Raw genomic sequence first — 24,563 nt, forward strand, 5'->3', positions numbered from 1 at the left:
TTCCACTTACCTTTTTTTTTCCAAGTTCTTTATTTGCTAGAGCGCTTTTTTATCACATTCTCATGCTATAATCTCATAACAGGAATATCTTTCTATGTCAAAATGAAAGGCTTTCTGTGTTTGATACAGTGTGAAAACCCTGTCTGAAGTTTGGAGTTAAAGACAACTGTGATACTCTAACTACTGGAACTGTTACAAAATTGGGATATGGACAGAGGAAGTAGTATTACCTCTTTAAAAAATTCTAGATATTTGGCTAAAAGATACAATGAAATTGTGACTGTAGCCTGAGGAACAGAAGGGTATTTGTTTTTAAAATGAGAATACACAATCTTAATGTAGTGTAAACTACAGAAATGCAGAACCTATTAAATCTCTTAGCATACTGTTTTACTTCAGTATTTTGGTTTTTACCAAATGAATGTAACCTTTTTGCAGGAGATTTAAAAAGTTACATCTTCTTGTTCTAAGTAAAGGCATGCTGCAGATCATAGCAAATCCTTTTTAACAGTAATTAACTTTAATGTGTTTTAAGTGTGGTTGCAGTTGTATATGCAGGCTAAAAGCAAAAAGCTTTACTATTTAAAAAATGCAAAATGTAAGATTGCTGGATAAATATGTTTTAATATAAATGTGATTAACATTCTTCATGAAAGTCAGAAACAAGACTATAGACTGATGTAAGATGTCTTCAAACTTGTTTTTCGAATCTATCAAATAAAAGCATGTCATCTTCTCTAAATAGAAAAAACAAACTACAACACAGTTTACATTCTCTAACTTCTGAAACTCATAAAAAGTACATAAATTATTGCAACACTTATGCCATCATCCATATGCAAAGTGCCACCATAACCATTTGAGTTATGGTCTCATCTCATTGTGCTTAAAACAATAACCCAAGGAAACAAAATGGCATCCTGGTGGAAAATCTAATGGAAAGTTCTTGCTCCTCAAACTATTAAATACTAGATGGCAGTGATTTTGGGCATCTTGTGGCAAAGTGCCATTGAAAACAGCAATTCTTTAAGTTTCAAGCAAAGTAGTTTGCCTGTGTGGTGGGTTGACCCTGGCTGGACACCAGGGACCAACCAAAGCCACTCTATCACCCCCCTCCTGAGCTGGATGGATGAGAGGAAATATAACAAAATGCTTATAGGTTGAGATAAGAACAGGCAGCAATCACTCATGAGTTACTAGCATGGGTAAATAGACTTGACTGGGGTAAATTAGTTTAGTTTAATACAATCAGACTGGAGTAGGATAATGAGAAATAGAAACTAAATCTTAAAAACACCTTTTCCAACCTCTGCCTTCCTCTTGAGCTTATCTTTACTCAAAATTTTCTCTACCTCCTCCACCCAGTGGTGCAGAGGGATGGGAAATGGGGGTTTGCAGTTAGTTCATCACATTGCCTCTGCTGTTCCTTCCTTCTCCTCACGTTTCTCCTGCTCCAGCATGGGGCCCTTCCCATGGGAGACAATCCTCTGAACTTCTCCAATGTGAGTTCTTGCCCCAGGCTCCATGAACTGCTCCAGTGTTTCCTTCCACGGGGTGCAGTCCTTCAGAACAGACAGCTCCAGCATGGATTCCCTGCCAGGGTCCCAAGGCCTGTCAGAAAACCTGCTTCAGCATGAGCCCTTCCATGGGGCCACAGGTTCTGCCAGGAGCCTGCTCCAGCATGGGCTTCCCACAGGATCACAGACTCCTTTGGGCATCCACCTGTTCTGTGGTGACATCAAGTACTGGGTCTCTAGGAATGACTTTAATAATTAATCTTTGGGGAATAGTTTTACAGAAACAAAGATTTGTTCAATCTAAGGAGACTGAACACTAGTACAACTCAACATGCCTAACACAAAGTTTAAACAAAACTCTGGAGCTTGGAATAGCTCATATTTTTCTAGTACTGCAGTTAAGATATACCAAAAAATCCTATACTGCAAAAAAAAAAAAAAAAAAAAAAAAAAAATCCACTGTTTGTGTCTGTCTTCCACATATTTTTTCCAAATCAAAGTTTTTGGGTTAATTAGGATAGGGCTTCATGACTAGTTCAACTGACCTAAAACACTTCTCCATGAACTGCAGTCCCATTTCGCTCTACCAGGGAGATGCTACCATTTCCTTCCTCAGCCAGACTTTTCTTACACTTTTCTTGTTCTGACTGGATCAGCTTTCCTGATCCACCTGCTCAAACATCACAATGCTCCCTCTCCACAGAGAGGTAGTGAATGCAGTTTGTAGCTCAAAACAAGACTAGCCTATTACAGCTCACATTCTTTTCCTCAGAAAAGTGAAAGAAGATTTGAGAAAAAAAAAGAGAAAGACCAACTTCCAGCATGCAGATAGAAAATATTCTTTTTATACTACTGGCCTCAGTAGTGACAACCTGTATCAAAACCAGTACATTCCACCAGTTTTAGAATCCTGGCCTTTCTACATTCATGCAGAGGTTTAGAAGAAGCTATGTACAGAACAAGGAAAGTGCTTAAATATAGCAGCAGTAACTCTTCTAGCAAAAATGTACAGACATCCTTGAAAATAACCTGCATAGGATTATATTACCAGTGACAGGACCCAGATGAGATTCATGCATTCAGGCATCAGAGTCACAAAGCTTGAGTTTGGTCTCCATTCTGCTCTTGAATCTAAACACAAAAACAAAAATCCACAATCCACTATAGCTGGGGAAACTCCCCATGGAGGTAAAGTAGGCATTTACATTTGTGCAGCTTTAATTAAAGCTTAAAAAAAAGACAGTACAGTGGAGATTAAACATCTTATCAAAATTGAGTTTACAATTCAAATGCAGTTGTTCAAGTGATTGAATAGGAAGATTATGGTAGTTTCAACTCTTAAGGACAGTCAGGCATTGAAACAACTTTCCCAGGGCCATACAGTCTCCACTGTTGGAGGTTAAGACCAGACCACATGAACACCTAAGAATTGTGCTATGATCTTCTTGCTTGGAGAAAGACATTAGCATAGAAGACATCCTAAGATCCCTTTCAGCTGAATTATCTTAGGATCCTAAGCTAAATAAGCCCAGTTTTAGTTTATGCCAAGCCTTACTGTGGTAATTTTAAATAAGCCTTTAACATAGCATTGTTTTCAAATGACAATGAAAGCATGTGAGTATAGGGTGGAACGTATGTGAGGATTCATGTTCTCAAAAGCATACACCAACACACGTAAGATGCCCAAATATATTTATTTAACTCTTAAAAAGTATGTTACTCTTTAGAAAAAAGAAAGGCTAAGAAATCTCAATATCGATTAAAGTATATCAAATCCTGCATATACCTAATTCTGACGTTTACTTAAACATCAGCACCATCAAACCCAGCAAGATAAGACTTCTGAGACTTCTGAAGTCAGTAGCAATGAGGTACCAGGACAGAAGAAACCCTTAAAATAAAGAAGAACTTCAAAGCCTTTGAGCCAAGCAGAGCTGAGTTCCAGAATGCATTCAGGACCCATGAAATCTCTCTAATCCTTTTGAAGTTCATTTGCTGCCAAAAAGACATGTTTTATAACAAAGAAACATAGGCATCTCAATATACACTTACAAACTGGTAAGCCAGTTCATCAGTTCAAAGCAGTCAAAAAGAGTACAGCACTATTCTAAAACTGACAAAGACAGAGCTTGGGGCAGAAAGGTTGACAGACTAGCATGAACCAATTAAGCTATTTCCCTCAAGACCTCTCTCCTTGCTCATGGTATTCAGAACCATCTCTAGACAGAAGAAAAAAGAAGCAAGTCCATCATCACAGGACAGTAAGATACTTACTTTTTGTACTCTTGGTAAAGTTTTCAGTGTTAATGCATGAAAAAGTTAGTGGATGTTTATTTCTGGATGTGCATAGGAGTGAGGTTACCATAACTATGTGCCAGCAGTACAACTGTATTCATGAATGTGTTTCATATGTAAAGTATTAGCTGAAAATATTCAGCTTTAAATTGCTGGAGTTGCATTTTTGTTAGTATCTCTATAACCATGTCTTTCCCTTGTTAAACACAATAATTTAACCATCTTGTTTTTACTCAGTGGTAAGAGCCATCTACTCCACTCAGTCTTAGTGATCGCACTACAAAAGATACCTCCCATCTGTCATTGGCCCCTTCAAGATTTCTGGGATGTCTAGATCCAGGAGAACTAGCAATGAGACAGATCCTCATGGGGGGGGATAATAAATAGGGACAATTGTGCCAGTGAGAAGGCTCAAGTGGGACATAAATGGTGACAAAGGAAACATTTACTTTAAAGGTGCAAGATTCTATTCAGCTAAAAGTGAGTCCTATTTGGAATGTAGCATACGCCCTAGAAGCAAACTAGACACTGAATGTTGTCTTTGTTCCTTTTTAGGAGTGTAAACACTACCTTATGTTCTCAAGTAAGAAGACACTAATCAGACTTAGATGCAGACACTCAAGCAAGTGGAATGATAACTCACAAGATACTCAGTTTCATGATAAACAAGAATATGTAAACAACCAAATGAGTCACCAATTCAGATAGTACCAGACACCCCATATGGATTGTCACAACACAGCACCATAGCAGCATTTTGATTTAAGGCAAAGTCTTGCTGCTCATCCCATCACATCTACTGAACGGTGGTAGCATTAGCAGCACTGTGATTTACTCTCTGCTTTCAATGGGTCTAGGTCCAGTTTTGGTTTCCCCACATCATTCTCTTCATTAGGAAAGGTTTTGTAATTGGCAAGGATGTTTTCCACCAAGAATCGAGCAGCTTCATCTATGTTGATGTTGTCCTAAAAATGTTGAAAGGCAAGAAGTCAGTGATTCTTTTGAAACAGTCACATATTCCTATTAAAAAGCTGTCCAAAAAGAAAAAGTCTCATCGTCAGGACACAAACAGTTTAGGTGCAAGAAGTCATAGCTCACACTTTTTTTTTCTTGAAAGAAGTTAGCAGAAAGGTTTGAGACAATTATTCACCCATATTACAAACTGAATATTGACTCTAATCTAGTAGGCAGTCAGGGGAATGAGTGTCACCTGCATTTGGAAGACTCACAAATGCCAAAGTGCATTTCTGTCTCAGGCAAGATCCTAGGCAATTACACCATCTGTAGTATTGTCCTACCTTTTGGAGCTTTTTTCTGTTTCTGATAGAGTTTGGATGCACTTATGTATGTAAAAGGATCTTTTCCATGAGCCTCAAAATCACAACTATTTCCAAGTCCCTCATCTAGCCACTCTACATATTCTTGTGCATACTTTGAAAAGTACATTCACATACACTCTAAAGAATGCATGTGTGCAGGATACTTAAGAGATGTACTTGTCAGAACATCCCAGTTTCTGAGGGTCCAAGCTGGCCTAGTGCTAAGGAGTCTCCAGCCACAGGTTTGACCCGGCTGGGCCATCTGTTAGCACAGGGCTGCCATGCTTGGAATTGCTCATCTTTGGTTCCAAAGGAAATACCAGCCCAGTGTATTATTGATGACTAGTCTTAGGATCCACTTATCAGTTCCAATAGAAAGGCAAAAGCAGATTAATAGGATATTTAAGTGGGCAGGAGTTAAAACCATGAACTGTTTTGGTATGCTTAGAAAACAAGCAAGCTGTCCTAAAATTTTGCTATTTTAGCTACAATTCTTCAGAGTCCTAAACAAGTCAATATCTAAGCTATAACTGTTATTGTCTGGATTTTTCTCTACACCAAGAACCTTGTTCATACCTTGTCCTATCTTAAATGCCACCTAAAATGCAAGTTGTCACTAGAATTTCACGTTAGATTTTGTTCTAATGTTACTTTCATTTATTTTTAAGCCATAATACACTTTATATATGGCAGTGTTACAGGCAGGTAAAGCTCCCAGGAAGATTATACCAAAGCAGAATCTTGGTATTCTTTTTAAGTATAAAGAGCCTTAGAAATAGTTTTTAGCAACAGATGGGTGAGTTTGGAAATATTTTTTCAAATGCAAATAAATTGTTAGCTAATTTAACTAATTCCTTTCACTGTGTATCCTTCTCTTAAAGGAATCAAAGATCAACTTGTTACTTTATTTCTTATGTTCTTCTTCCAGACTCTTTGCTTTTTAAGAGTTGTCTAAACATCATTGTGTAACACTTCAGCAGCAGCACTTAAAGGAAGTAGGCAAGCCAAGGGAAAAGTGGGACCTTGAGGCTTATCTTACTTTATGAAGGATTTATCAGCCAGACCAGTAATCTGGTCTGTCAGCCACAGTGTCCTCATCTAGAGGAGTCCTTCGTTTTAAGAATCAGTTGAGCTTTAAGGAAATACTGGATTTCACTTCCAACTAAGATGCTGCCAGTTTAATCTGTGCATTGACAAAAAGTCTGTATACTAAAACTATACAATAAATGAAATTACTCAACATTAACTGAATAAACTAGATGTCTTTCTTAACTTAAATTACTATTCAGAACAATTTGTTTTTCTCTGCTTGAGTCTTGACATTGCCTGAAAATAGAAAAGTGCTTTAGCAACACCACGGGTACGTAGTAATGAGTAAGCAAATAGCTCATTTGCTTCAAATCCTGCCATTTCTACATACAACAGTGAAGGCAGAAAGTGCATTTAAAAACCTGCACCTAAAGATTACCTGTATCTTCTGGATAGCTTGATCAGCATTTAGTAGTATTAACATCTAAAGAATGATGGATCCTCATGCATGCAAAATGAAAAAACTTATCAAACTCAGATAATCAAAGTTTCCAGATAGTTTCAAGGTACTCTGAATTTAAGATAAGTTTTAATCTAAACCAAATATGCCTCATCTTCCTCAGGAGTGAAGCTAGCCTGCACATCACTTCATTTGCTGAACACTGGATATTTGACTGTCACTTCCTATACTTGGTAACTTTATTTCCTACACGATTGTATTCATCTCTTCTTATGCCAATACTCAAAAGACTAAAAATATTTTTCTATTATGCTCACCTTGGCAGATGTTTCAAACCATCCAACAAAGCCACCTTCTCTGCAGAACTGGTCCATTTGAGAGGCATTCTGGCTGCCATCTTTCTTCTGGTCACACTTGTTTGCAAGTAGAACAGCAGGGATGGGGCTGCCATTGGGAAGTAGTACTTTACTGTCCAAATCATGCTTCCATTTTGAAACAGCCTCAAAAGTGGAGCCTCTTGTGACATCAAAGACCACAAAAGCACCAACTGCCTCTTTGTAGTATACTCTGGTCATATTTCCAAAGCGCTCCTGGCCTGAAAGAGAGGACAGTCACAGAGTATACTTATATTGAAGCATGAACTGTATTCAATGTAAATAGACTACTGTACCAGCTTAATTCATAAAAGTTTGGCATTTGGGTCTAGTCACCTAGTTCATATAACATTGCCTCCTTTATCTCATGTAAATTCATTGTAATAGCTATCATGTATATTATACAAGACAAGTTACATGCTAGAAGTAGTTTGCAATCCCAACTACCACCTGGAATTTTTCTTAAACTTATTTATTGAGTAGAAGTAATGCCTAAAAACACTACCAGTGCAGCTATGCACAAATCATTATTTCATCATAGAATATTAAGGCTTATATCTAAATCTAGTTACTTCAGCTAAAGACTTAAGCAAACTCAGCCTTTCGCTGAATGGTGAGCAACAAGGGCTTTTGCAAGCTTCAAGGCTAACAGCCTTCAAAGCATCTTCTGAAGAAGTCACCTATATTATACATTTTTCCTTAGGGAAAAGTTCAAAAGGAGCTGCTATAGCTTAACAGTTCTGGCTAAACCTGTTATCTCTGACTTCATTTTTGAAGTCAAAGATTTTCTCCGGATTAATTTTCAACTATAGAAGTTCTACAGCAATCCCAAGATTTAAAACAAGAATAGTTAAAGTACAGTTATTAACAACAAAAATCCAGAAAAAAAAAAATCAATTGCCCATAAGCAAAGGAAACTAAAAAAGCCTTTTCTTATTAAGTACAACTACTGCAGCCATAATACTCGAAATGTAAAATTAGAGTGTGTCAGTTCAATTATTCTTCGTTGGTCAGACCATCATGATGTGTTTACATTTGAGTATGCATAGCAGTATCAAGTCTTAGCACATTGTTTAGGAAGTCTGGGCTACTAAAATAACTTCCTGCTTTGTTTGCAAGTCTTCATTGGGAAAAGCAGTCCCTGCACTCTATCATTTAGTTTTACAGTGTATCATCACTTGGGCTTTTATCCTTTAGTGCATATGAGGTTTTAGAATATAAAAAGAGCTGTATTTGGAAACCTAGTTGTCCTCTGTTTATAAACATTCAAGTCCACCTTTGATTAGCAAGGACAAACAGATACAAGGAGAACTGTGTGTGTTATCTTCTAAAAGAGACAGAAATTCAATAGATGAAGGAAGTTGACAAGAGATCCCGTTCAGCAGTGTGCATTTCTAGCTCAATTGCCTCATTTTCATGTCAGTACTTCACAGTACAATTAGCTCATTCCCTACAGACACTTTCTGAAAAGGTTGCCTAAGCAGCTGTTAGAATTGCCTGAAAACAGCAGCAGCCACAGTAAAGTTCCAGAGAACTATAAAGAAGCTGACTTTATTTCTGTCCATTCACTTTAAACTATAATGCTGCAGAAAACAGCATCACTATCCAGCATACTCTTCAGAATGGAAATTACACATTATTTTTGTCACTACTGGCCGATTATCTTGTGTAAGAACAAGCAGGATCCAAGAAGAAAGGTCTTATCTCCATACTCAAAGCTCAAGTTTTGAAGCAGCATTAATGCCATGGACTTCTAAGGCCATGCAAAAAGTCAGGCACCAAGCCTGCATCTCTCTGACTCTGCATCTGAAAATTGCTAATACAATTCTCCTAAACAATACACAAGTAACTCACACCATCTCCTTTGCCTGGACTCTCATGCATAAAAGCAGTTTTTAGTATAGCCTTACTACAAATTGTACCATTGGCCACTGTTTCCACAAATCAAGTGCCATTAGGAAAGAGTTAGATCAGAAGGCTTTCACTACTTCTGCAGGTCAATGATGTCATATTTGAAGAAGCTTTACCCTTAGAATGCAGGGATTTTGATTTTGGGAGGTTGTTTTTTTTTTTTCTGATGGAGTTCCACACTGTCAAATTCAGTCACGTTAAGCCAGTCACTGCATAGGGCACCACACAAGTTTTGAGAGGATCCTTCTCAGCTTCCCGATTTGTTTAATTGTCAGTATCACCACCAATTCCTGCCACACAGGAACATCTTGGACTGTGCTGAAGCACTGACTCCAGCGTCCAGTTCAGGCAGATATCCCTTCACACCACAGGACAGCCCCACAACACAAACAGTGTAATCTCAAGGTCTAAAATACCCTGTACCAGCCTCAGTCTTCTACAGAAAGAGCTCTTCAATTGAGCCCTGAAATGGTCCAGAATTGAACACCATTCACTATTATTTACATGAGACTGAACATGAATCTGAAGCAGCAAAGGAAACAGTCCCATCAGTCCTCCCTGTTCATTGCTGGAGGGCTGGGAGGTTTCCAGGCTTTACTTAAGGCTGTTTTTCCAAACACTCGATGAACATCTACATAAGAAAATTAAGTTGTATTGATTAGTTGTAGGAAGGGTTGCTAGACTGTTACTAGAAGGAGTAGACACAGCATGATCGCTACATATGAAAGCTCAGTTATTTAGGAATTGCAGAAAAAGTTATCAGGCAGTTATCATTTCTCAGACAGCAGTGCACACTGTAGGTAAACATGGCTGCATTCACTTAGCACAGTGAAGGGCATTACCATTGATTGAATCCCTTCCTGCCTATTGCTCTCCCATCCAAAAAAGCTTTAAAGCAAAAAACAGTTGGCAAAGTGGCCATATGAGCCTCCTATAGCAATAACCATTCCTGAAAAATGCACAACAGTACATTTAAGGTGTACAAAAAGGTGAAATTAGTACAGCATTACATATAGCTTCCAAAAAAAGTTACAAAGCATAGCTCAGAACCAAACTTGAGGAGTTGAAACACCACCAAATGGCTTTTCTTAAAGAAATACCAAGGGACCTAGCCTTGGCCAGAAACTCTGATCATCACTCAGATAAGTCTTCCCATTCCATTTCCAAGAGAAGTCCATCATTTTACCATAGCACTCACCCACCTGGCCCAACATCTTTACACACAATAAGCTGGAGAGCTGCACTGGTTATAGCCAAGGTGGCCTGGCAGGCGATTCCTTGACACTGGTGACTTCTCATGCCCAGTATCTTCCAGCCTGTGTGAAGTTTTAACACCATACAACCATCTGCCAGATAGGCTGTGCCAGAAAGGCAACAACTGTAGTTCTGCAGCAAAACTGGTTCAGACCAGCTGAATCCCTTCATGGCCTGACCAGGAGAAGCCACTGTAAATGGGGTTGTGCTGCTAACACGAAGATTCAGGAGTTCTGGAATAATGCAGATGCCAGGGTTAGCCTTGTACAGTGGCTTCTCACAGTGTAAGAAGACAGCAGTTCTGGCAGGAATGGAAGTCAGCATGGAACTGTATGTTACTTGGTACTCTATAGCAGCCACAGTATAAACCATGGGCTTTGGCTGTCCACAACAATCATTTAAATCTTATTTCCAGCAAGCTTTATTGATAGAAGTCAAATCTTTCTCTTGTAGTATGAGTTTTAGATTTAGAAAAACATTAATACATATTCTTCCACAGTTTTAATTTGGGTGAAAGTAGAAAACTAATGTGCCTATCAGTACAAAAGCTTCTATCTTTACTTACTAGATTTAAGCTTTATATTAGGAAGATTTGATATCTCTTACCCTTGAAGCCACACAAGCTCAACATCATTGTATTCTTAGAAATTAATGCCTTTACAGCCCAATATGACTGCTGCCCTTTTCTAGAGTAACCCCAACCTCAAACCAGGTTATTACAGAGCTATTTTCACCTCCAGAATTCACCTCCACTAACAATAAACCTGGCCTGAATATTACAACTGTCTGGAGGCCTAATGAAGACGGATATACTGGATTTCATACAGAGACAGAACAGTAAAACATGGCCTGCCCAAAAGGTAAGAATTTTGTTTGGTGAAACATATACAACATGAGGCAGGAAAAGAATTCAGTTTCAACTGAGTGGATTTTCTGTACAATCCTGTCATTACTGACACAGCACATGCTGAGCTTCTTGTAGGGGGATGCAGAGCATTCTAGACAGCCTTTTGAAAATTTAACAGGACTTTCAGGCAGAGCTTTTGCAAGCACTTTTCTGCTTACAAAAACACCCCCCAAAACCCTCATACAGAAAAATTAAACTAGAAAACACTACTCCTCCAAATTCAAGGCTGAACATCATTCTCTTTGTTCTTAAAACTAAATGTCTCAACTTTTGCCATGCACAGTTCAGAGATTTGTCATGCCCCTACCTCTGTCCAGCAGGATATTTGCTATAGTCATTTCTCCACGTGTGACAATAGTGTTGAGCAGTACAGGAAGTGGATCATACCCCCAGAGGAGAAAAAGGCTAAAAGTGATCAGATTAAACTAGACTTTAAATCCCCAGTGTGTATAATCTTAGGAAGAGAGCAGGAAGATAACTAACTGCTTAGTACAGCAATAGAAAGGACATGACAAGTTTAATCATTCTGGTAGGTCCAGTGACTAGGCCTAAACCTGACGGTACCACAAAAGTATATTTTTTGTTTTAGTAGCTCAGGTATAAATGAGGAGCTAAGATACAGGACACTCACAGGGAGCAGAAGTTTAATTTGGGGGTATGGAAGTGACTTCATACAATGCAAGTTCTGCATTCTCTAACCACAAAGTCTTCACACTGAAATGACTCAGCACATATTGCTACCATATTTTCCAGTAATTGCAACAACCTTAAGTGAAGTATTTGCACAATGACATTCATCAGGAAGTAATGCAGTTCCCTACAACAGCACCCTACAGGAATGAAGTTGAGTTTAAAGCTAGATCAGAACTTGGGAGCTATTCTCACTCCCCAGTTTACATTGTAATGGGGGTGAATTGCAAATTTAAATCTACACGAAAAATTACAGCCAGGTTTGACATTAGAAGCTTTGTATTTGTCCTTTACTGCAAAAGATAAGTTATCATTGTAACCTTGCCTTGAAGTACATTTGAAAGAGTTTCTACAGCAGTCTTTCCCAGTGTAAGGGAAAACCACCAGTGTCCTGTTTATCCCAGCAGTGTGACTTATTGTAGCAGTTCTTGTGTGCATTCAGTGAAAGATACCCTACATTCCTGTTACTTCACTCTCATTATTTCAACTCTTAGCTCTTCCTACATGATGGGAATTGGGGTTAGAAAATGTACAAATGACCACTGGATAATGCACAATAATGAGTTTGTTAGGCTTCCTTCTCCTGACTACTTACTCTAAGTAAGACTACTTACTCTATTCACAAGTTAATATGCAGTTTATATCAACTAACAAGAACTTACTCAAAGAGAGTAAAAGGGCCCATCTAGAAGAAGTTCCTCCAGCTATTCTTTTTTGCTATGGAGGTAAATGTTGGCTTACCCCTGTCAATACCAACAGTATAGCAAGAGTTCCCCTATCTTGTAAAAACCAAAGCTTTACCTTACCTGAAGCCACACAACTCAAAAGAGATTTGTGTTAGTTGCATTTAAAACCTTAATATCTCATCAGGAATGCTGATTGACAACTGGACAAAGCTCTTCAAAGTTTCTCTTTCAGATGAGATTAACAGTTCTGAAATCCTCCAGAAGCTGTGTCATTAATGAGGAAGAGATAGATGACCAAGGTTGTAAAAGTCTGACAACTGCAAAAGTGAGCAAGTAGTTTCTTCCATTAAAGTAATATTAGTTCAAGCCATCTTTAACAGGCTAATCAGCTTAATGGGTAGCCAGAGCTCAAAATATGATTTTAACAACTTTGGCAGTTCCACATCAAAAAACCTTAAACTATAGCTGTATAGTCTAGACTGCAGTCACCCAAAAGTCAGTGTACAACTAGCTGAAGAGCTTTACTCCCAAGTTGTTTGCTGCTAACTGGAAGACCATTGAAATGAAACTTTGCAGGTTTTTTTCTGGACCAAATAGAGTTGCCAAAAGTCTAGCAAATATCAAAAAGTCCTCAGTTTATGAATAGATTCAAGGGTCTCTCACCAATTTTGTCCTACAGAACACTGAAGATGAAAATTCAAATAGTTGAAGAGGCAGTTTAAGTTCAACAGATGGAATAAGCCACACAGGAAAAGTTTTATTTGTAAAACCAACCCAAAAAACTCTCCAGCAACAACTTCAGTAGTAAAGAAAATGATCAACAGATCTAGTGAACCAAATTCAGTTAGCTCAAAATGCGTAGAAGTAGCTTCCTACCAGTGCATTTCATTCATTCTGCTTTTCTATCAACAGTTACTATACACTGCAGTGATCACAGGCATCACAGAAGGCTTAGTTAAGCTATAGTGACCAACTGTAATAAACCATTTTTTAGTCTGGAAATACTTGAAAAATCTCCTTGCATTGTGAGAAGGGTTCTCAGCCCAACTATTTACCATGACCACTAATAGTCACTCACACCAAAACTCAAGAACAGTGAGACTAACTCTGACTGCCAACACCATGGCTCTTAGGTTCTTGCTATCAACTACTCTGACTTTATTGATCAGCGTACAAGCACAGTTCCAGCACTTAAACTTCAGTGCCAAGCTTCAAAACTAAATTGATTCAATCAATTTCCAGGACCATATGACATTTGTGCTTTTATTCAATGTAGATGGTAAAAAAGACCAATTGAACAATAAGTGAAAGCTCTTTTTTTTCCAGGAACACCTGAGTGACAATTCCATATTTACAATTCCACCTCTCAGTAAAGTTAATGTCATTCTGTGGGATAGATTTAAGCTAAAGCACCATCCAAAATGGCTGGGAACATAGTTCAATCCTCTAATTGAGTTAGAACTACCATCACTTTCAAAACTCACCTAGGCCCTTCAAGGGCCACAGGCAGGAAAAGACCACACTTTGAATGCCAGCTGGATGTTTGGCACAATACAGTAAATATCCAGAACTGCCCTGAGGATGAATCTCCCAGTTCTCCAGACATCTAATGTACATTTTAGTATTACCAGGGTCATGTGTGAATTGACCGAAGTTCCTTTTTAAAGATATATAAACATGTTACTGGCAAGTTACCACTGCTGACAGCTATCCCCCATCTCCCCAAACCAGCACATCTTGTCCCAGAACTGTCTTACCTAATTAGATTGGATCTGTTATTCTGCAAGAAGTAGGTTAACCAAACCACTATCAATATTACAGCTCACGTTCAAGTGCATCTACCTGCTTTTTCCCATGGATAGCAGCCATAGATTGAGAGTAGACAGATTCCAAAATTGTTAATACCAGATGACTCCCCATTCCTCAGTCTTATCCATTTAAGCTGTAAGTGAAAAGCTGCCACATGTTAAAAACATGGAGGTGTTGAACTATTTAATGACATAGACACATTTGCAGACGCCACCAAGCCAAGTAGTGCAGCTGCCACATCTGAAGGATGAAATGCCATCCAGAGGGACCTGGACAAACTTGAGAAGTGGTCCCACGGGAATCTCATGAGGTTTAACAAGACCAGGTGCAAGGTGCTGCAACTGGGTTGGAGTCCCAACACAGGCTAAGGGATGAACAGACTGAGAGCAGCTGGGCCAAGAAGGACTTGGGTGGTGGTGGATGAGAGACTGGACATCACCCAGCAATATGCACTCACAACCCAGAAAAATCACCTGTATCCTGGGCTGCATCCAAAGCAGCATGGCCAGCAGAGTGAGGGAGGCGATTCTGCCCTTCTGCTCTGCCCTTGTGAGAGCCCACCTGGACTGCAGCATCCGGGACCCCCAACAGAAGAAGGACATGTTGGAGCAAGTCCAGAGGAGGGCCATGAAGATAGATGATCAGAGGGCTGGACCACCTCTCCTCTGAAGAAAGGCTGAGAAAGTTGGGATTATTCAGCCTGGAGAAGAGAAAGCTTCAGGGTGACCTGAAGCCTTCCAGTACCTAGAGGGAGACCTACAGGAAAGATGGAGAGGGACTATTTACAGGAGCATGTACTGACAGGACAAGGGGAAATGGTTTTAGACTGAGAGTAGGTTTAGATAAGATAGTAGGAAGAAATCCTTCACTGTGAGGGTGGTAGGGAACCAGAACAGGTTGCCCAGAGAAGCTGCGGATGCCCCATCCCTGGAAATGTTCAAAGGCCAGGTTGGATGGGGCTCTGAGCAACTTATGGTCTACTTCCATGGCAGCAGGGTTGGAACTGGATGATCTTTACAGTTCCTTCCAGCCCAAGCCATTCTGCGATCCTATGATATTAGCAGCTCTATTAGATGTTAGAAACCTGTGTGTGTTACGGTACATCTAGCTTGGCTTTTACTTTCCACCACTCTGAAAAAGTGGTATTTGTGGTTCTGGTGACAAACACAGAGGTTAAGAAGTGAGAATTACTAGAATATTGTGTCTTCCTGTATGAGACAGATACTTGAACTAGCTTCACTGACTCCAGTACTTACAGTTTCTAACAGACAAAAGCCTCAGACAATTACAACTGCTAGTGTCCTTTCTTACTAAGGCTGGCATGGGTAAGTTAACCAACCACTGGATGGATCTCTTCCCAACGCTGACCCTTTCCCAAATGCTTCAGAGCACTCTTCAGGGCAAAAGCCAATTAATCCCTGTTTGACTGACTCACAATTTATTGTAAAAGACAACCTTTGATCCTCTGGTTATGTCTATATTAGAAAGTTGCAGAGTGCAGCTGAAGCAGTTCTGTTGAACGATGCAGTGCCAGATGCATGACACTGACAATATACTGTACATACACAGTATGTATGAGACACTCTGTAGTCATTGAAAAGTTACTGAACATTATCAGTAAGTGCAGCAGTATTTTGATTATTTATATATCACAAAGTATTTCCACATGTTCATAGAAGTCACTATTTCATTCTGAAAAGGTAGGAAGCAGTTTGCTTTATAGTTCCATTGCACAACATAGCCAGTTTCTAACCTAACAATTTGTTAACTACATGAAATTTCAAAATCATGACTAGTCTTTCCATTCACTGTTTACTATCATTATACTTTAACACAGGACAGTCCTGTTCACTACCAGGGAAACAGCAAGAGCACTGAAATGGCAAGTGCTCAGAAGTTAGACACCTGATTTCTGCCAGGAACTATGATTTATCAACCTAGTAGAAAAGGCATGTCATTCTCTCAAAGATAGAAAATTTTCTCTCAAACTGCAAAGCTCTCACTGGGAATTTTACAGCAAGACTGAAACGTTTCATTGTTGCCTGTAGTCTTGGGCTAATCTAATTATTTAATTGTCCGAACTGACTTTACCAGCTTACTGTTCTGTCTTTAAGAAGTTTAGAGGCAATACCCTGCACTTAAGAGTTCACTGGGTTTTGTCCAACATCATCTGTATTTTATGCAGCAGTATGACAGTCATGTTTGTATAAGAAACCACCTATTTTTTTTGCATCTTTGCTAAACAGCAAGTGAGACAGAAAGTCCCTGTTTAAGCATCAGATTTCAATCCCCAGAAAAATCACAGTGCAATCAAGCTAAACAATTTCTAACTAGCTGTCAAATGCAGCATGTATGGAACAATTCTCCTGCATTAGTATTTAAAAAAGCTGACATAGTCCAATTAGTGCCAGCAACAGCATGAATTGGTACTTCCTACCTTGCTTTAACAAGACTTACCCACACAAGTAATCTGCCAGAGTTAAGCTATTTCACACCTGACACCCTCTGATCCATACCCTTTGGTGCAGTGCCATGTGGCCAGAGCTGCACTGTGTCCTTCACAGTGATGCTGCACAGCACTACAGCATTTCACAGCACATGGGAGAACAATTCTAAAGTCAGTTTGTCTCCAGAACAACTTTATCACAAGACTGAAAAAATGTTAATCTCTAAAATGGTCAATGTGTCATGGCATATTGTGTGTGATTGGAATTTTGTATCAAAAAGCTGCCACTTTGCTCTGCCCAGCGCTCTAGACTGGGAGCATTTAAAGAACAAGCTCCCATAAGCTGTTTGCAGTGACATTCAGAGGCTAATTCTCAATCTCTTACTTGAAAAGCTGTTGAAATCCATACAATAAGGAATATTTATTTTCATTACCTGCTAATGTAGAAGCCATGGCTACTGACAGTTTGCTAGCCTTCTCCAGACAGTTAAGACATTTCTTTCTAAGCAAGCTCTATAAAGCCCTGAAATCCCACCATTTTTCAAAGCATACTCTCACTCCATTTATCCTCTTCTTGTGTCTCCATAGCCAGAAGAGATCTTTGGATATTGAACATTGTTCCACAGTAGTTTGAGAAGCATGCTGTGCTTTGTTGTCACTCCTGGTCATGCTAGCTTTAACACCTGCAGGAATTTCACAAGAGGTATTCCTGTATTTTCATACAAAAATATAAACAGACATCCCCTTCCTGCAAATCACTTTTCTAACATGTCATATCACACTTCTGAACCTCTGAAGCAAGTACTTGGAAGGAACCATTCACAGCAGACTACAAAAGCAAAGCAATGGTTACCACTGGAATTCATGGAAGGTATCTCTGACAGCTGTGAGACTGAATCCAGTGGTCTCAGGCACTACTGAGGGGAAGAATCTTTTTTTACAGCATGCTAATGTCTTTTCTGGAACCAGGAAGCTAAGATTATTTTCTTTCCTTTATGTCATAAATTGAGACTTGCCCCTTTATAGCACTTGCCAACTCAAATTGCACTTGTGGATATGCACTTTGGTAACACCCTGTCCTAATGCACATGTAAAGAAAACCAAACTGGTTAAGAGGCAAAGTGGAGATGTAAATAAGGTTAAGCCTCAAGATTCTGAAGCTGCAGCTTCTGAAGATGCAAGGAGAGTTGAAAAAGCTTGATTTACATTCATGTAAATGCCATACAATAAGAGGAAAGTGTATATTCAATATTGTCTGTGCCAGTTTGTCTCAGAAGGGCAATGTGCTTGACTTGTCAAACCAGCTTAATTTCTGACTACTTGAGTAAGTATTACATGAAGGGCAAAAATTTAATTAATACTTGCCTTCAGAAAAGTGGGTGATCCATGTAAGATTATTATTTCTGCAAAGCTTTCTAGTTTGTTTCATAAACTATTCCAAAACTTAGCTACACTGAGCACTATATATTATATTCCCCCCTGTCCACTGTATTGCACATAAGAATTTGGGTATTGTTTGCCTTTAAGGTAGATTTCCCCTGTCCACTTGATGTATATCCATCCAGTCATCCCTTATTCTCTGTATCAGAGTACTAGGAAAGCATTTTTATTGTGATCTTGTAGGAAGCATAAAACTCCCAAGCAACTGCTATGTGACATCTGTTTGAAAATAAGGCTGAAGCACCATCTATTCCACAGTGAATAGAAGCTCAAGCACTAAGTGCATTTCCATTGTAGAAATTAAAAGCACCTGTAAGATAAATACACTGAACTTTCTTTTAAGCCTGTACTAAATCGGGTGGTCTTTTAGGATCACATATTTAACCCCACTTCTCATAGAACACCTTGAAAGGCCTACGGGTAAATTCTAAGCTTATTTCCAAGACATTCAAAGAACATATGTCTCAATTTTCCCACTTTACTGAACAGTCCAGCCTTGCATAATCAAAATTACCACACTAAACTACCTTACAACACCAACATCAAGCCAGTAGCATTTCCCATACGCCTAAGGAACTCTATCAGCACAATGATGATAGGTTTAGTCCAAGATAACATATACAGTACTTTGAGTGGGTACATAAGATAAGCAAAAGAACCTTTGCCATTATGAATGCTTTGGTACCTCAGATTTCTGAAAGCTGGAAAAACACCAAAACCCCAAGTTTAACACATTCAGCACTCATTTGGATATTTAGCTGTAGAGCTCCAAGCACAGCAAGTCATTCTGAACTGAAAGCTCATAACCTTAATCCAGCTATTCCACAAGAGTAATAAGAAAGGACACCCACACAAGATTTCCCACAGAGGGGTGGTTTCTAGAAGGAAACAAAGTATACCTTCAGTTCTGTTTCTTGCCTCTACTGCTTCTGTGTTCAAAATCTTTCCACATGAGCTAGCCTTCTACTTCCCCTCCCCAAACTTTATCTGCTAGTCTTGTATGTTTTCAGTAAGCACAATCCTTAAGTAAATTCTCTCATGAGATTTATATTTAAACATGTGAGCAGAACGCAGTCAGAAATTAAGTCAAGTCTTTCATATTTCCATGGCTGTGTAGACATAATCACATAGAAGGTTCTCCAACCCTGACTGGGAGTTTTCTGACCTGCCTCAGCTGTAAGCAAAATGATAGCATTCCTACCTCCATAGGAAGGCAGCTGCTCTTGGAACCTCCATCACCATATAAAACAAAAAAAACTTACCAGTGTCTGAAAAAGCTCTGAGCTCCAAGTTCTGCATCCATTTCTGATGCAGTTGTTTATGTGCACATTCTTCACTCATTAAGAGTATTTATAGCGCTGAGAAAAAAATACCTGCATTTGGGGGCAACTTATCCTGGATTGTCTTGCCTCCACCTTATGCTCACTTGTACCAGGCACACAGCTAAGCAATTTTTTCATCATTTCTTTGCTAGGGCTGCCATTTTAATGCCTTCAATATGCATTGTGGCTAAGGACAAGTTGTTACAAGAATACGTTGACTACTTTTAGAGACTGCTGCCTCTGAATTCTTCATACTTAGGAGAGACTTCTCTGCAAAGCAACTGAAGCATCCATGCCTCTGGCACAGAGCCAGGTATGGATAGGGAACAGAAGTAGTTTTCTGGTTGTTTCCCTATAGACTTTCAGGGATGTATTAACATCACTTAATACTTGCTTTAGACCTTATTTAAAAATAAATAAAATCAGTCCATAATTCAAGAAACAAGCTAATGCCCCAGTACATAGAAGCAACTTGGCAGCCTTTATGACATGCCAATGGCACAAGTGCAGACTAACTGGTATACAGAGCTGCTTGAAACTAGAGTTTTCACACGGAAGTAAACTATCTCACATACTATAACAGCCTGAATGCCTTTGAAAGTCAACCATATCCATGGTTTCCTGTACTCTGTCCCATTTCTCATGGCTTCCTATAGATAAGCCTAAAAGTTATTTAGAAAGTTAACTTGCTCTTAACATCAACTCACATATCTTAACACTCATTTATCTTCATATAAAAGACAGGTTATTCCAGCTCTTCCTCAACTTAGTATTTAACCAAAATATTTTATGTGATTTCTCCATCCTCTTGGGGACTTGTATATACCTATAACAAGTTAGGGTTCAGTTCCTCTCAAGGTGACACACAAGGTTTTAGTAACAAATATACTTGCTACAAGTCTTATCATTCAACCCTTGAAAGCCTGTAGAGCATATTTAGAATACCAAAGTACAATGATTCCTCTTCTGTTTGGCCAACTTCACAGTCATGCTCTGCCAGATAAAGCATTACTTCAGTTTTAATAAATATTTATACAAAAACATTCTAATTAAAACCCTGGAAGAAGAATCCTGTTACACCAAAGTTAATTCAGAATTCCTCAGAAAAAGCTTTAAAACCAAATTTGTCTACCAGTTGCAATTAGTGACAGTCTTCATGAGAAGCTATCTATGATGTTTACCACTCTGGCCCTCCAGCAAACTGCATGTTCATACAGGCTGATGTGAGTGACAGTGATAGTCAATGTGAGCACAAAAGCAGCAGCTAACACTACTCAGTTGCTGGTCTTATTAGATCAGCTTGAAGGATTCTATGATACAGAAAACCCTTTAAGCATTCTTTCAGTATCACCTGACAGCTTCACCAATATGCCACAGACACCACCTGAGCACACTGTGGCCAGTGCAGTGCTGTCTTGGGGCAACACTTGCCAAACAGGAATCTCTAGTGTATTGAAATAGACTATAAAAGCACTTCCCTATCATTACAATTTCTTTGTTTTGCATCTCTTTACCACAATGATTCATTCCTACCTCCTTCCTACCTTGCCAATCATTTATGCCCTTTGATCAAGGTGGTCAACCTGGTTCTAACACTTTCAAAATTTATCCAGAAAGATATATTTTTCATTACTTCATGCATCAAGATTAAAAAAAAAAAACCCAAAACAATTAAAACACAAAAGCCAACCAAACAAAAAACCCAAGAATAATGCCTAAGGGCAGCTAAAGTTCCTGCATGAACATGCATATAATCTGTTCAGCTTCTTTGTCTATGCTGTAATCAAGAATTTGACAGTGACTGATCAGTCCTACTCTCAAGGTTTTTCATCACCTTCATTCAAGAAGTTACAACATGTGTCTAAAAACTAAAATGCCTGACTATCTCTGAAATACAAAAGTCTAAGCACAACAGTAACCTTCCTCCCTCTTCATCATTTTACGTCCCCTCCCCTTTGATGTCACTGCAAGAATTTGCGTTACGTTATACCTTACAACAAGAGGGCCATTTTCAGCAGAAAAAGAAAAAGCATAAACAATGTAACACGGTCATGCTCTATTTGACAGAATTATCTAATCACACAAAAAAAACCCCAAACCAAAACAACCTCAGCTAGCACAAGAATTTGAAGTCATCCAGTAACCTGCTGCATTGCAATAAACAGTGCAACATTCATCATCTTGCCTACAATCACATCAGAAACCAGCACACTATCTGCATTATGATCTTTAGCTGATGCATGAACTACATAGTCAGTTCATATCATTGACTTAAGTACAAAACCTTAGACTGCAGTACCCGGCTCTTCAAGGAAAGCTTCTTATGATGAACTGTTACGTACAAGCTTTTATCTAGTGAAAATAGCATCCCTTTCTATGCTTAAGGGTTAGATTTTAATTCAACAGCCTTTTTAAATGCATCAAAATCAATTCAGAATGCCAGCACCATACTGCTTGCAGGGAAGTCACATGTAACACTACTTACCATAAGATTCAGATCTCTTCAAGAGATCTAAAGCCGTTTGTCTGCACACACCAGCAGGCAAAATTATCTACGAGTTGTTGAAAGCCAAAAGACAGCTGGGCTGATGAGTTAAAAAGGAATGACTATCACATGCTCAGGCACTGTGCTACACTTCAATAAAGCGCTTTAGAGAATATTGTCTATGATTATAGAAGCCATCTTCAACCTGGTTCTTCAGCTAATAACTGCAATATAAACCTGTTAACATCCTCAGGTATTTAGAAATATTCCTGATTGTATACATAAACAGCTGCACTCCCAGGCTGAGGACTTCAGCAGCTTTAAGACCATCAAATAACCCCTATGGATACAAAAATACTCTTTATTTTACTAATTAACTCTCAAATGTCAAGTGCTGTAAGAGTCCAAATTGTTGCTGTCACACTGGCTAAACACAACCCAATCAAAAATCACCAAGATTACTTCCCCACTTGTTTTTCTTTTCATTGGGCAAGATTCCCTCAGCCCTTTGGAAGCAGAATACAGTAAACTAGCAGATTAGGCTAAGAGTTTGGAGTGCAAACTGCAGAACAGTTGTATCTTCCTTTTTCATTTCTGCTAGGAAAAGACTAGTCAGGGGTTTCATACAAAAGTCTTATAAAACAGGAAAAATATTTCAGTGACAGGAAAAATTTTAATTCTTCAATCAATTTACCACAAGCCTCCAGGGATTTATCAGCAGCTCTTAACTCAGACTTCACCTAGCAGTATCAAAAATACACTGAGGGCAATAACCAAGAATGAAAAATACTGTCTTTTGGATCTTGACATTAATGTATGGATGTATTGATAGAACTTCCCAAACTGTAAATAGGTTCTGTCCAAACTTTGTGACAAGTTACAGCTAAGTTTCTGCCTATCCTGTTGAAACAGATTGCTTTGGCAAAGCACACAGCCTACCCAAGTCTGAGCAACGAAGGGCTGAGAAGTCAAACACAAGCACGGCAGCCTGCCAACAGCCTCCCCTCTTCAGTCTTTGGAATCCCAGGCTCGCTAAAATATACCCAGAGGATTGCAGCAGTTTGTACTGATACTGTTAATTGAGTCACAGAAAGTTAAAGCTGATTCACAAAAGGAACACATCAAAAGAGAAAGCCTGCCAACATTTTGCTTGCTCTTCAAAACAGCTATTAGAAAATATTTTCATTTGCCCTACAGGCCAGCAACAGAAAGATCCATGGTGTATTTCAGCATATGGCAATAAGAAGGCTTTTTAGTTTGAGGAATCATATTTGAAGTGTTTTAGAGCAAAAAGACCACAAGCTGATGTACAGCTGGTCTGTCACAGGGTTACAGCAGCCACATGTTACACTTCCTCATTTCTGAGCTTCCACTGATAAGAATATAGTTCATGGAAACAGTAACTACCAGGTTTTTTCCCTTGTGTCTTCCAGTAGCACAAGTTTAAACACCAGCATTTGAAATAAAGTCTACTTTCTCATATTCTGAGGATATACTGAGGGTGATAGAGAGAGATGAGGAGAGCTGCAGGCTAACACCTGAGTTGCACACAAAACTAGAAATGCAATACCAGCCAAGGTGATTACAGAGCTGAGGGACAGACTTCTTACAAGACCACAGCAAAACAAAGATTGTTTTGTAGCATTCAATAGCACAGCATAAGCATAGTTAACCATGGCAGGTATACAGCTAGGAGTCTTGGAAAGAGAAATGTTAAAGAACAGGTTGAATGATACACAGGAAAGGGATAATGCATGGTTTCGGCAAGTGAACAGGACTTTTCTGTTTCCATGTGCTCCAAGTATGTTTCTAATATACAAATTTGTGATTTGAATGTAGAACTAAGCATAACTGAAGTTCCATTCCCTCATCGGTGCAGCAGGGATGCAAGCTACTTTTAAATTAACCAGGTGACTCCAAGCACAAAAAGTTTAAGCATTCTTCCTTTGAGGACAATTCGCTATTTGAATTACTTTTAACCTGTAAAGCATGGGGCATTACATGCATTACAGGGCTGTAACCCTGAATTAGCTTCAGCAGTAGCCATAACCAAGGCCACCACCACCCAGACAGGAGGCGTAGTATGAGCAGGAACACTCCGGGAAGCCCTGGACGCAGCAGTGAGAGCAGAGCAGCTGGTTGAGGACTGCTGCAAAACCCTGGGCCAAGCCAAGAGCCCCACCAAGTCCGCTAACGGGAGAGTACGTAGCTTGTAAAAAGTGAAAAACTCCATTGCCACATCAGGACTCCCTCTACTTACGCCTCAAAGGCAAGAATGAGACGTTGCTGATAACGGGGGTAAGACGAAAACCAAGAAGACAGATGTCACAGCCAAAACACGCTTTCCTCCGCAGAGGCCGTGCGCCGGGCCCCCGACAGCGGGTTCACAGCGCCCTCGGCGCGCACCTTGCCGGGAGCAGCCCGCCCCGACCCGTACCTGCGATATCCCAGAGCTGCAGGCGCACCAGGGTCTTACTGTCCCAGTTGATGACTTTGAGCGCGAAATCCACGCCGATGGTGGCCCGGTAGTGCTGGGAGAAGAGCTGGTGCACGTAGCGCTTGATAATGCTGGTTTTGCCCACGCCCAGCTCCCCGATCACCAGCACCTTGAAGAGGTGC

General features: G+C 39.4%; 1 protein-coding gene across 1 annotated transcript; it reads right to left on the bottom strand.

Annotated features, from left to right (window-relative positions):
• Positions 1 to 3,192: 3,192 nt before the first annotated feature.
• On the bottom strand, positions 3,193 to 24,557 carry RAB32 (RAB32, member RAS oncogene family). The gene is made up of 3 exons (XM_008635946.2): positions 24,382 to 24,557; positions 6,938 to 7,215; positions 3,193 to 4,777 (listed from the first exon to the last, which is right to left on the bottom strand). Exons 2-3 carry the CDS (start codon positions 7,193 to 7,195, stop codon positions 4,628 to 4,630), a joined length of 408 nt encoding a protein of 135 aa, XP_008634168.1. The 5' UTR covers positions 7,196 to 7,215; positions 24,382 to 24,557; the 3' UTR covers positions 3,193 to 4,627.
• Positions 24,558 to 24,563: the final 6 nt, after the last annotated feature.

The sequence above is a fragment of the Corvus brachyrhynchos genome, unplaced genomic scaffold (genome assembly GCF_000691975.1).
Source record: "Corvus brachyrhynchos isolate BGI_N302 unplaced genomic scaffold, ASM69197v1 scaffold6, whole genome shotgun sequence".
Lineage (NCBI taxonomy): Eukaryota > Metazoa > Chordata > Aves > Passeriformes > Corvidae > Corvus > Corvus brachyrhynchos.

What these genes read in the sequence shown, in the direction of transcription:
- RAB32 (XM_008635946.2), bottom strand. Translation starts at nt 7,195, where the DNA reads ATGACCAGAGTATACTACAAAGAGGCAGTTGGTGCTTTTGTGGTCTTT. An exon ending in GGTTTGAAACATCTGCCAAG is followed by an intron (nt 4,778 to 6,937) that starts GTGAGCATAATA and finishes CAACATTTTTAG; the next exon opens with GACAACATCAACATAGATGA.